This window comes from Balaenoptera borealis (assembly GCF_965194805.1).
Source record: "Balaenoptera borealis genome assembly, chromosome: 9".
NCBI lineage: Eukaryota > Metazoa > Chordata > Mammalia > Artiodactyla > Balaenopteridae > Balaenoptera > Balaenoptera borealis.
Genome location: NC_138873.1, coordinates 61,161,173 through 61,174,624, shown reverse-complemented (window position 1 = coordinate 61,174,624; position 13,452 = coordinate 61,161,173). Strand labels below are relative to the sequence as shown.

General features: G+C 35.7%; 1 protein-coding gene and 1 pseudogene across 7 annotated transcripts in view; one reads left to right on the top strand and one right to left on the bottom strand.

Annotated features, from left to right (window-relative positions):
- MMS22L (MMS22 like, DNA repair protein) overlaps window positions 1-13,452 on the bottom strand; it is a 194,175-nt gene that overhangs the window by 123,934 nt on the left and 56,789 nt on the right. For all 6 annotated transcript variants that reach the window (XR_014248429.1, XR_014248430.1, XM_082405195.1 and 3 more), the window contains 2 exons: window positions 9,869-10,095; window positions 7,465-7,968 (listed from right to left, as the gene is read on the bottom strand). Coding sequence is in view for 4 of the 6 variants with exons in the window: in XM_082405195.1 (XP_082261321.1) it covers window positions 7,465-7,968; window positions 9,869-10,095 (731 nt within the window). In the remaining 2 variants the exon portion in view is untranslated. The remainder of the gene's footprint in view (window positions 1-7,464; window positions 7,969-9,868; window positions 10,096-13,452) is intronic.
- LOC309634807 (nucleophosmin pseudogene) lies at window positions 12,009-13,381 on the top strand (annotated as a pseudogene). The gene has a single exon. The product of its transcript is annotated as a nucleophosmin pseudogene (transcript).

The window sequence follows — 13,452 nt, the reverse complement described above, 5'->3', positions numbered from 1 at the left end:
AACACATGTTGCAAAATTCAAGCCTGGTAAAGAGTAAATAAGCAAACAAACAAAAAAGCTAATTCACAGTACATATGTAAAAATCTCAGTTGAAAGATACATGAAATATTTAATGATGAAGAGAAATATTTACATTTTATATATTTCCAAAATACTAATACTAGTACATCCCCTTAGAGATGCTTTCTCTGAAGCAACCAAAACTGGTAGATTGATCACTCTTAGTGGGCAACACAACTATCTGATTTTTCAAATAAAAACTGTAAATATATTTTTCCATGGAGCATATTCATGTGTTCCCTCTCATTATGAGAACACTGCCCTAAAAATTGGCATAAAATCAAATCAAAATCTGCATCAAATATATATTTCATATAGTATAAATGATGTACATATGTATATACATGACACACACACATATGTACATATACATAGATATATGTTCATATATATACATGATGAAACAGCAGATCAGCAGATATTTTGGGCAATCAGGATATACCAATCAAACTTTGCAAATAAATAACTCATAATAATTTGATTACTTAAAAAATCACATTAATTTCAAAGTTGTTTTGTAGTAAGCCATTCTTCAATAATTAGAAGCTGTAACCCATTATACTAACAGAACACCCAACAACAAAAGGAGGAAAAGCCTTGCATGCTGTCAAGAGTCCCCTTTCTATTTTTCCTGAAAAATCATGTAAATTATTTGGTAATCAGCAGAGCCTCACAAGAATATTTCCGCTTGTACCACCTCCTTCCCTACCCAGAAAATTCCCAGTTATCTCTCCAAAGGAAAGATTAAAAAAAAAATTTTTTTTGTTTAGAATAAATGATACCATACCGATAAAGGTTAAAATAACTAGAACTATTGAGCGTGGAAAATATTTGAGGGGAATGATATACACAGTTTTTCTGTGCACATGTGCGCACACACAAACACACACACACCCATCCCAAATGTCAAAAAAGATGTATAACAAACAGATGAACCTGCAAGTTCGTGGAAAAAGAAGAAAAGGATTTAAAAATATATGTATTTTCAAAATGTATTTTGAAGCCAGGAAAAAGAATCTTAAACCTTTTAAGGAGTTGCACTTGAGCACGTACAGTATCAAAAACAGGTAATCATCCCTTCTGAATTATTTCTTAGTCTCCACATTTAACATCTTAGACAAGTTTTCAGCTGCCTTTAGACTTCTTTGAAACTAGGCTCTTGTTTAATATAAAATAGGATGTCAGTTGATCAATATCCATTTGGCTTAAATTCTTAAGTCCACAACCCCCCTTAAGTGGTAGAACAAACAGGTACAAGGCCTGAAAATTTATTGTTTCTTTTTAAACTCCGAATGATATTTGCAGATGCCAAAAGGCATTTTGAAATCACTCCACCCCTACTTCAGTAAAAATGAAAAAGGGGGATGGGGAGGAGAGAGAAATCTCATGAGGCCTTGTATGTCAAGTTTTTGCCCAGAGCTAATTTTCATAGCTGTGTTATAAAACCCTGAAAATGGAGGTTTGTAATGGAAATGCTGACAGACCCTTAACTATAGCAGCATGAATGGATATAATTAAAGAAAAGCTTTTGGCTACACCTAACTCCACAAATTAAAGACTGCCATTTTTATATTAACCTCAAATAACAGTCAAGTGAGAACTAGAAATGTGATTTCAGAAAGGTAATGTGAAATGTTAAAGATGACTGCTCAAACTATTTGACTTTCGGAGTTTTAAACACAGAGGCATTTAGTTAACATAACCAAGTCAGTATTGTCATAATGCTACTTAATCAGCGATAAAGAACGCTCTGGTGAGCCAGCAGCTCCAGTTAGCAGAAAGTGGCATATGAAGTTATTATTTCTTAACAGCCTAGAGGGAGCCGCTTCTCCCTTTAATCAGTGATCTTAGTTCCTTCCTACTTATAATTTCTCTGTCATACAGTTATAAAACTATTACCCAGTTCAACACACACAGGCACACATCCTGCACACACATTTATGCAGGGACCGGTACCTTATTCCCACCTGAATTACAAAACAGAAGAGATTGCTAAGGTAAAGTATTTCATTCTTTCCCTTGTCAGGGATGCAGCCAGGAATAAATATCATCAATCTATGTAAGCCATCTTCCCTATCTAAACCAAAATTCAAAGAATTTAGCTCTGTTCTTAACTTAAAAGGAAAAAAAAAGCCTATGCTTTAATTTTTAACAACTATTCAAATTATTTTTAAACTTTCTAATAGTATTAGTAGGAAAAATATTATAGGATACCTAAAAAGATGCCTAAGAAAAGATCTTCAGTGAAGTTTCAGATTTTGGGTTAAGAAATTGGGAACACATCTCTATGATCAAATACCTAGAGGATTTTTCTTGTGTCTCCCCTCCCTGCCTCCCCCCGTCCTTCTTTCTTTCCTTTTAGGGTAAACAATTCTGAATGATCTCTGGGGCCCCTTTTCCCCCAAAGATCCCAAACTAAAAGCAAGTCTGTCTTGACAATACCTGCCTTGGAAGGAAGTACTGAAGATTGATGTAATGAAATAAAACTATGCAGGTCACAGTCCCTCTTACCATACACTGCAATCAGCCTCATTGAAGGACTGTGTGCAAATTACTATGCAAGCTTCAGAAATTTAAAAGATGGCAGTGCCTAAACCATGACAGCATTAATAATGACCTGCACATTACTACAACATTCTTATTCACACATTGATCTCATACTGCTCGATAACTTTGGCAACAGAAGTTCTACATGATTTCACATTCTCTTACAGCAATTGTTTTTGATCATAGTTGACCAGTATAAAACAAAACCAAAAATAAACATTTGTACAAGGAATTAAATGTTACCAACATAAATAGTTGTGTCCTTTTTTTCATTGGTTAGTCCTGAAGAACAACAACATACTGCTTGCCCCCTGGTCAAGATAACAGCAAATTACAATCTCAAACCAGATCTCATTTAAAAGAAATTATTAATACAAATGTAAAGTTACTCTCACTTTATATAATTGAGAGTTGTCACTATGCCTCTTGATTCTGACCTCTGTACTTCTGAATACATGGATTAACAGAGATGCATTATAGTTTACAAGGTACTTGGCAAGCAATATTTTCGCAACATTCCTGAGATTGCCTTGGCTCTAATGCTAAAAACTTCTACTAAATTGAATTTAAATGGCAACAATTTTTTTTTTTACCACAAGTGAAATTTATATGGTTGAAGTGGTGCTAATAATAAATCAAAGATAAATTATTATCATAAGCAAAACGTGATTTACTTGTCTCCACACCTCTTTGTGATTTATTATTCCAACTAATGACTCATTAAAAATATATGTAACTTGCAAAATTATAAAAACAAAGTAATCAAAAGCCCCAATAAGAAATTACCCTTTTTTTTTTCCACAGCAAAAATAAAAGGTAAAAGCACTCAGAAGTATACATGAGTAGTGGTAATACTTTCAGGTTTGCCAACAGATTTCATTCATCTAATTACTTCCTAATTTATAAAAACTGTAGTGGTATGGTTAGTGTCTGTTTAGTTATTTGTAAACTATTATAAAGACAGTGTAAGAAGGCAGCTATGGTACAGGGGTTAGAGTCTGAGGGGTGATTCTGAAACAACTGTGTTATTTTAGGTAAATTACAAAAAGTAAAAAGTCTCCATGTTTCCATTTCTTCATCTATAAACAGGGATGACAGGATTGGTAAAGAAATAAATGAGATAGTATTTATAAACTGTACATCTTTTAAGAATACAAGAATTATTCTTGTGTTTCTAGTTACTACTTTTGAAGAATGACCAAAAAAGTTCCAGTTAAGAGCTTGAAGACAAAAAGTCAGTAAATAAAGAAAAAATAATTTCCTATTTATTACTTTCGTTGTATTTCCATTTTTAAAGCCTCTCCAACCTTCAAAATAAATCTCCTTCTTCCATTACCAAGTTTCCATTAACATTTATAACAAACTTCTGTGTTTATCTTGGAATGCATATTTTCTAAATATACTCCATACACTAATCTAAAAATGAGAAAGGAGGCTTTCTCATACACCATCAGGGAGACTGAAATTGGTGCAAAATTTTTTAAATTAAATGGGATGATTAAACGGGACTGGAATATCCACCCACATTTAAAATGCACATACACTAATTCACTCTTAGGAATTAATCTACAGATATACCTTCACAAGTACACAGAGAATGCATATATAAAGATGTTAAAACTGTGTTTATAATAACAAAATGGTAAATAATATAAATTTCCATTATTTGGGGATTGGCTAAATAAAGTTTGGTACATCCATATAATGAAACACTAAGTAGCCATTAAAAAGAACTAGATAGGTCTCCGTATACTAACATGAAAAGCTGTCTAGGAAATATTAAGTGAAAAAATGAAGTTGCAGAACAAAGATCATCTCTTTTGTGTTTTAAGCCTATGAATGGGAAGAAGTCTGGAAGGTTCTATAATAAACCATTTTAATCTATGGAGTAGAAATAGAGCATCACTGAGGTTGGACCAGATAATTCTTTGTTGCGTGGGCTGTCCTGTACATTGTAGGCTATTTATGTAGCAGTATCCCTGACCTCCACCCACTAGATGCTGGGTAGCACCCCTCATACATGTGACAATCAAAAACTTCTCCAGACACTGCCCAATGTCCCCTGGGGGACAAACTCACCCCTAGGTGAGAACCATTGAACTAGAGAATAAAGGAGTGAAGTTGGGGAGAGGAACTTTTACTTGTCACCTTATACCTCATTTTTTTTTTCTTTTACCATTTTTACCATGACAACATACTACATTTGCAATTTAAAGAAAAATTCCAGGGACTTCCCTGGTAGCGCAGTGGTTAAGAATCCGCCTGCCAATGCAGGGGACACGGGTTCCAGCCTTGGTCTGGGAAGATCCCACATGCTGTGGAGCAACTTAGCCCGTGTGCCACAACTACTGAGCCTGCGCTCTAGAGCCCATGAGCCACAACTACGGAAGCCCGCATGCCTAGAGCCCGTGCTGTGCAACAAGAGAAGCCACTGCAATGAGAAGCCTGCTGACCGCAATGAAGAGTAGCCCCCGATCTCCGCCACTAGAGAAAGTCCATGTGCAGCAACGAAGACCCAACAAGCCATAAATAAATAAATAAATAAATAAATAAATAAATAAATAAATGTTCCTTAAAAAAAAAAAAAAGAAAAATTTCACAACAAAAGAAGATTCCTCCACACTGCCTCACTGCTCTCCGAGCTACTGGATTGGCCAAAAAGTTCGTTCAGGTTTTCCGAACAAACTTTTTGGTCAACCCAATACTTTGAAGAACCTGAAAAAAAAAGCTTCCTTCAAATTTCTAACTAAAAAGTTAAATAGTATTTGTAAGATATGAATCTTTGTTTTAAAAAAAAACATATATAAGAAACAATACAATTGTTAAGACAAATAAAAAAGACTTGTCTCTCTGTAATGGAAAAGGTAGAAAGATATATGGATTCTGCCACTTGGTTCCATGACTGCATCTTCCCAAGATGCCCAAACTCTCACGTCATTTTCTACTCCTTTGCCCAGACTGCAGCACTATCACCAGGATGGTTTAGACCAGCTCCCTCCTCTTCCTTCTTGTTTTGTATATTCAGACAAATATAAACAAACAAACCAAAAATGGTACCAGAAATATGGAAATTCCTAATTCTGCCCAAGAAGCACAGGAAAGTACTACTTACCACTTATTTAAAAATTAAACAAACAGAATAAATTTGGCACTTGGAAAAGTATAATATCTGCTAATAAACTCTACTAGACTAAGAAAGAACAAATGTACTTCGTGGAGAAGATCCAGAATCAGTAAAAGCTTCTTCTAATGAAGTTGGCTATTCATTTACTTATCCATTTATCTATCCATCCACCTAAAAATTTGATACAGCTTACATTGGGGGATAAGGGGATGATTATCTGATCAAGAACTAGAGTACATAAATATAAAAACTACACAAAATCTAAAGAGTGAAAACCCGTGGATTAATCTGTATGAACACACAGCCCAACATAAAGCAAATTAAGAAAATTAGTAATAAATGAAACTCGTAATGAATAAATGTCCAAAATTCGGAAATTTCATCAAGTTTACTATCTTTGAAAAACAGATGCTACTTTTGTAATGTGCAGCTAAGAAGAGGGAAGCAGTCTCTTCATTAACTTCAGACATGATTTTAAATAAAATCATATTTTTATACTTAACTTTTACACAACTTTTTAGTGACACTGACTAACTGCACTGAGTGGTAGTATCTAACTTCTCAAGAACATGTACTTTAAAGGTGAAACTGTTATGTAAAAAGGGCCTTATAGGCAATAAATGTCATAATCACTGTTCTTAGCCATTATTGTTTGGGTCGGAGCGTATCTGCACATTTGCATAATTTAAGTGGATCTGAGAACAGTAAGTTTTGTATAGATGACTGGTGTTATAAATAGAACAATCCTATCTTTTTTTAAAAAATAAATTTATTTATTTATTTTTGGCTGTGTTGGGTCTTCATTGCTGCGTGCGGGCTTTCTCTAGTTGTGGCGAGTGGGAGCTACTCTTTGTTGCGGCGTGCAGGCTTCTCATTACGGTGGCCTCTCTTGTTGCGGAGCACAGGCTCTAGGTGTGTGGGCTTCAGTAGTTGTGGCACGTGGGCTCAGTAGTTGTGGCACGTGGGCTCAGTAGTTGTGGCGTGCAGGCTCAGCAGTTTTGGTGCACAGGCTTAGTTGCTCTGAAGCACGTGGGATCTTCCTGGACCAGGGCTCGAACCTGTGTCCCCTGCATTGGCAGGCGGATTCTTAACCACTGTGCCACCAGGGAAGCCCCGAACAACCCTATCTTAATCTTAGAATAAACTATTTCAGCTGGAAGTATTGTACTGGCCAAAAAGTTCTTTTGGGTTTTCCTATAAGATCTTTTGGAAAAACCCAAACAAATTTTTTGGCCAACCCAATATTTCATGCATTTGAGGCTGCAACTCTGCAGCAAAATATTTAAAGAAACTTACTTTTTTTTTAATGGTACAATGTGGCCAAAATCTCCTTATGCACACAAAACTGCATATGTTTCAATGAAAGCCACCTCAGATTTGAACTCATGGTCTTGCTTAGAATGTCTGAAATATCCCTCTGGATAATAATGCTCTTCTAGGAGAGGTAGAGAGGAAAGAAGGGGCCAAGAGGCATGGCTCTTGGACTACACCAGCGCTACTCTTGGTTTAGTTTAGTTTTATGTGTTTGCACATAAGCTTTCTTTCAAAGAAGCACTGTTTGCAAGGACTGTTTGAAAACTACTGATTTATGTTACATTGCAGTCAAACTCCTTTAACTCCTCTCTTTGCAACTGAATTTCATGAGTATGTCAAAAGGAAAACTTTAATATAGAATCAACACAGGTGATGATATAAAGCAAATCAACAAATTAGAACGTTACTGGAAAGCATACCTGATTCTGGCCAGAACAGCTTGTAGAAAGCTCAACACTGTCCGAAGTTCAGATTTTTGACAAGCTCGTAGAAGCATACTAAAGCCATCATTAAGCAGTTTTTCATGGGAAGGATGCAAGCAATGGCTAGTCTCAAACACTTCTTGAACACCATCAATATATATGGAAAGAAGTGACCAGAGAGTCTGTCTTTGTCCCATTTCATCATTCTTAGATACCAAGAACTCCTTTGCTTTCTCCCGGAAAGCACCTGAAAATATCTCAGCCAAAACACTGATGTCCAGGTTTTTCTGGGTGTACATCAAGAGGAAGGCCATCTGACCCTTCCAAATGAGAGGAGATGTTATAAAGGCAGGCCTGAGGAAATTTAGGAGGCCTAAAACATGACTTGCTACATCTTCCACCTCTGCCACACATGCTAACAGTAGAAAAAGGCTGAAAAAGTTTTGCAGACCAACTTCAGTTAGTTCTTCCATTCTTTTTTGATGGAATTTAGAATATATCCTGTAAAACAAAAAGCTGAATTAATAAAATTGTTTCATTCACAAAAATGCATCTTTCAAAATAACATTTCACTCAATACTCATGACAGTCTCATTACTTTAAATTGTTATCTATTTCTACATAATGGTGCTATTGTGTCACTTTTCCTGCTTAGAAAACAACCTCACAGAACACCACTGTCCCCCCTTATCTTCAAATTTCTCAAGGATGCAGCAAGCATCTATAAGTGAATCAAAGAATTCAGTGGCTTTTCCCAAAGGACAGTAAAAATGTTCTTTTCATATAGTACATGGTTTTTCCTTTTATTTTAGTCCCCCCATTACCTTTCTCTTTAAATTCTTATTGACAAATAAAAAAGAATATAAAATCCTTTTAAGTACAACTTGTTGCACTTTATAGAAATCTTAACAGGGCAATTTTATGTAACAATTTTCCTTAAACCCTTTCTCCCTCTACCCTTCACAAAGACTTGGCTCTTGCTATACTTATATGTTAAGACAATTCAAAACTCTGGAAAAATTATTTTTACCTACTTACAAAGAAAAATTGTTAGTGTTCAAATATCCAAGACTAGCCATTTAAAAAGCTGCTGTCAATCCTATTTAATATAATTTAAAAGTTGATGTACTTTTCTTTCATCAATTAAGGAATTAGAATTGAAAACCATTTTGACTCTTACTTATGGATTGTTAAATTTCTTTGTAACTTCTATAATTGGTTTATTCAAGACAGAAATGATTAATGCTTATGAGAGGTTAAATGTTTATTTATAAACAATGAAGCTGATAAGCTCCTGAAAGTAAAGATCTGCTTAATTATCTTTATATCCTCCATCATGCCCATAATAGTGCTTGGTAGAGAGACTTGTTATTGAATTCCAATTTCTTTTAGCAATAAAGTTCTGAGTATTATGTCTTCCATAAAATGATTTAAGATTCAAAAACAAACTGGCAAACAGAACAAAATAAAAAAACTACTGTTTGAGCTACCTAATTACTTGGAGGTTTAACAAAGACACTACCATTAAAAAAAAAAAAGTATATTCTAAATAAAAAATCCGAACTGTATCACCATAACCTTGCAAGAATTATTCACCGTGTGAATCAAACAGGAATTTCATGTAGTGATTCTTGAGAAGTCTCTACCGAAGATAAAAAGTATTCTGCTGTGAGAGCTTCCACCACATAAGCTGAGCAAGTGGTAGAGGGCAGTCAGTCTACTGCACAGAGGGCTAGAAAAGGGGCTAATAGGCAAGAGAAGTAGAACAAGGGAAGACAGTAACAATCACACCCATTTAACAAGCAAAACTTTCAAAAAAGAATAGACAAATGTGATCAAAAGTTTATGTGACCACACCAGAAATGAAAATGGCATACTCCTCAAATGAGAACATCAGAGTTATTTGGTTCTATTATATTCTGGTTAGTTGTCATGCAAGAAAGCAGGGCTTGTGGGACTGGTGGGCTCCAAGAACACAAAGTTTTATAGACTGAATCTACCACCTGCCAATGTATGATTTGGAGATGTTTCTTATTTCTATAATTTTTAATAAAATACATGCAAAGAATGACATAAAACATTACAATTAATTTTGACAAGAAAAACAACAGTTCTCTTATATCCCTGCATTTAATATATGGAATTTCAATCTTCAGGACTGATGAGATAAATAAGAAACTAAAATCCTCCCCAAGTTATGGATGGATACTAGGTTTGTTCCTTTCCATAACAAACTGGCAAGATCAAAATGCACCATAATTTGCTGTCCTACATTAACGAATACATTTAAAATGTAAACCATAAAGACAAACAAGCACAAGTTAACTTAAAAAATACAAACAGTAAAACTTCTCCAAAGATATAAGTGAACATTCATGACAAAGAAAGATATGGCACATACCTTCCTTTGACTTGTTTCCAAGGATGAGGGCCATTGTTCTTCATTGCTTTCTTAACAACTTTTGCCAAAATGCAAAGGAAAATAGTGTAACTACTGCTGGATTTATACAGGTCATGATCTTGTTTATCACAACAGCAGGTCTTCACCATTTCTAGCATAGACAAGGGCGACTTAATGACATGTGTCAGGCCTTTCAAAGGAAGCCAAGAAATACTAAAAGAACTATTCTAAAAGCAAAAGACAGGAAACAAGTATTAAGTCTCTGAATAAATAAAAATGGAAAGCTGTAAATCCCAATTAGCTCACTAGAAGTTTGACTATTCTTAATCATAAAAATTACACAGCCATTACCACATATTCCCCTAAAATAAAAATTCCATTCAAGCACAGAACACCAAGGGGTATTCAAATTCCTGGATTATCCCCAAAATGTCTTATTAACCGTTGGTTTGTTCAAATTAGGATAGCAACAAGATCCATACATTGCATTTGGTTGACATGCCTCTTAAATCTCTTTTATTCTATAAATTTCCCAATGTTTTTGTCACAGCATTTATCAGGTAATTTATTGTGTGGTATTTCCTAGAGTCTGGATTTAGCTGCTTGTATCTTCCTAGACTCATTAATATATTCTTTCATCCTCTATCTTTTCTGTAAAGTGGTAGCTGTACCTAGCGGACTGGTCAGATTCAGGTCAAGTTTTCTGGTGAGAATCTTTCATTGGTAGTACTGAGTACTTCCTATTTCAGTTAGCAAAGAGGCGTTCTCACCGTCCTTCTTTTTGTGATGTTAAGACTGATCATGCTGTCAGCCTGATCTATCCATTTTAGTGATCCCTGCAGTTTGAGCAGCCATGGATGATCATCATCCAGTTGGCTTATTTCATCGGATGTATGGAACAGAGATTTTCTATCACTCCTTCTAAACTAGCTCATCAGAAATTTGGTACTCTAAAATATAGTTTATATTTTTATTTGTTTACAGTTTCCAGAATAACAACTTCTCTAAAAGTACCATAAACTCAAGGATTTATACTTCCCTATGCCCCAATTTACCCAGTGTTGGGCAATGGGAGCTCCTTAAAGTTGGCTCCTGTGTCCTTCTGACATGACTCCAGCTTACTTTGATACCTTCCTTGCTTTCAGGTATGACAAGATACTCTAGACTCATCTTGTATACATTCTGCCTGAGAATTAGAATTGGTCATTTCTCCCACCAGCCTGACAATGTGCTTCAGAGAAAGGTATTTTTCCCATTTTTAATATGCTCAATTATGTACAAACCCAAACTTGTAATTTACTTGTAAATCCTCCATATCTATTTTCCACCTTGACTGAGGGGTTCACTTTGTATTTACCCAGAAAACCAAATGTTCCAAATCTTCTCTTCTCTCCACACACAAGTAACTCAATCTTTTAAATGTACCTTTAAAATTTTATCTTCCAAGTTTGTCCTCTCCTTTTAAAATCCACTATCTCTATTTCAGTTCTCACTCACTGCATTATTTGCTTCTACTACTACACTGGACTACTAACTCATCTGTATCCAATTCCTTTATACTACCTTCAGAAAAAAACTTTCTCAAACACATACCTAATGTGTCACATCCTTGCTTTCCAATGTCTCCTGAATAAATCATAACAATTATCTTTAACCCTTCATAATCCAGCCCCAGACTAACTTCTCTACTTTCCTTATCTCCCGTGTCTCTCCATAATCACCTCAGACCCATCATTCAGAACTACTTAACACAGTAGGAATAAATCATGTTTTTCATGTCTCTTTACATTTGTCCACACTATTCCTTTTGCTTGGATGCTCATTTTCTTATGTACTTGGAAAATTCTACTCATTTCCCAGGTCAACTTAAAAAATTATGACTTCATAAAGTCTTCTACAAGTCCATAAACTGGGTCAGATACTCCTTCCTTTAGCCTTCCACAGTATTATAACTTTTTTTCTACAATATTTGTGCTTCTGCCCACTAGCCTAGTCTCAAATGCCAAGACTAGTTCTTATTCAAGATAGCATTAACTGTTCAATGTGTTGCAAGCAATCAATAGTTGTTAGAAAACATTTATAAAAGAAGATTTTTAAAAAATATCTTTCTGGCACAATTTGGGCTACTTTGCTTAATCTCACTCTTAAGACAAAAGGGGCCCTGGTCTGATTCCGTCCTGTGCGACTGTTCCTTGGAACGGTAGTCTTTTATCTCCGTCCACTTTCTCTCCCACCGAAGTGCGTGCCACCAACCCATGGAAGATTCGATGGACATGGACATGAGCCCCCTGAGGCCCCAGAACTATCTTTTTGGTTGTGAACTAAAGGCCGACAAAGATTATCACTTTAAGGTGGATAATGATGAAAATGAGCACCAGTTATCTTTAAGAACGGTCAGTTTAGGGGCTGGCGCAAAGGATGAATTGCACATTGTCGAAGCAGAGGCGATGAATTATGAAGGCAGTCCAATTAAAGCAACACTGGCAACTTTGAAAATGTCTGTGCAGCCAACGGTTTCCCTTGGGGGCTTTGAAATAACACCACCTGTGGTCTTACGGTTGAAGTATGGTTCAGGGCCTGTGCATATTAGTGGACAGCACTTAGTAGCTGTGGAGGAAGATGCAGAGTCAGAAGATGAAGAGGAGGAGGATGTGACACTCCTAAGTATATCTGGAAAGCATTCTGCCCCTGGAAGTGGTAGCAAGGTTCCACAGAAAAAAGTAAAACTTGCTGCTGATGAACATGAAGATGATGATGATGATGATGATGATGATGATGATGATGATGATGACGACGACGACGACGACGACGACGACGACGATGATGACGACGACGATGACTATGATGATGAGGAAACTGAAGAAAAAGTTCCAGTAAAGAAATCTGTACGAGATACTCCAGCCAAAAATGCACAAAAATCAAACCAGAATGGAAAAGACTCAAAACCATCAACACCAAGATCAAAAGGTCAAGAATCCTTCAAAAAACAGGAAAAAACTCCTAAAACACCAAAAGGACCTAGCTCTGTAGAAGACATTAAAGCAAAAATGCAAGCAAGTATAGAAAAAGGTGGTTCCCTTCCCAAAGTGGAAGCCAAATTCATCAATTATGTGAAGAATTGTTTCCGGATGACTGATCAGGAGGCTATTCAAGATCTCTGGCAGTGGAGGAAGTCTCTTTAAGAAAATAGTTTAAACAGTTTGTTAAAATTTTCCGTCTTATTTCATTTCTGTAACAGTTGATATCTGGCTGTCCTTTTTATAATGCAGAGTGAGAACTTTCCCTACCGTGTCTGATAAATATTGTCCAGGTTCCATTGCCAAGAATGTGTTGTCCAAAATGCCTGTTTAGTTTTTAAAGATGGAACTCCACCCTTTGCTTGGTTTTAAGTATGTATGGAATGTTATGATAGGACATAGTAGTAGTGGTGGTCAGACAAATGGAAATGGTGGGGAGACAAAAATATACATGTGAAATAAACTCAGTATTTTAATACAAAAAAAAAAGAGAAAAGGGACCTTACATGCTCCATTCCTTTATGCAAATGCTCTTTAGACAATGTGAAACATAAAAGTGTTTTTGAG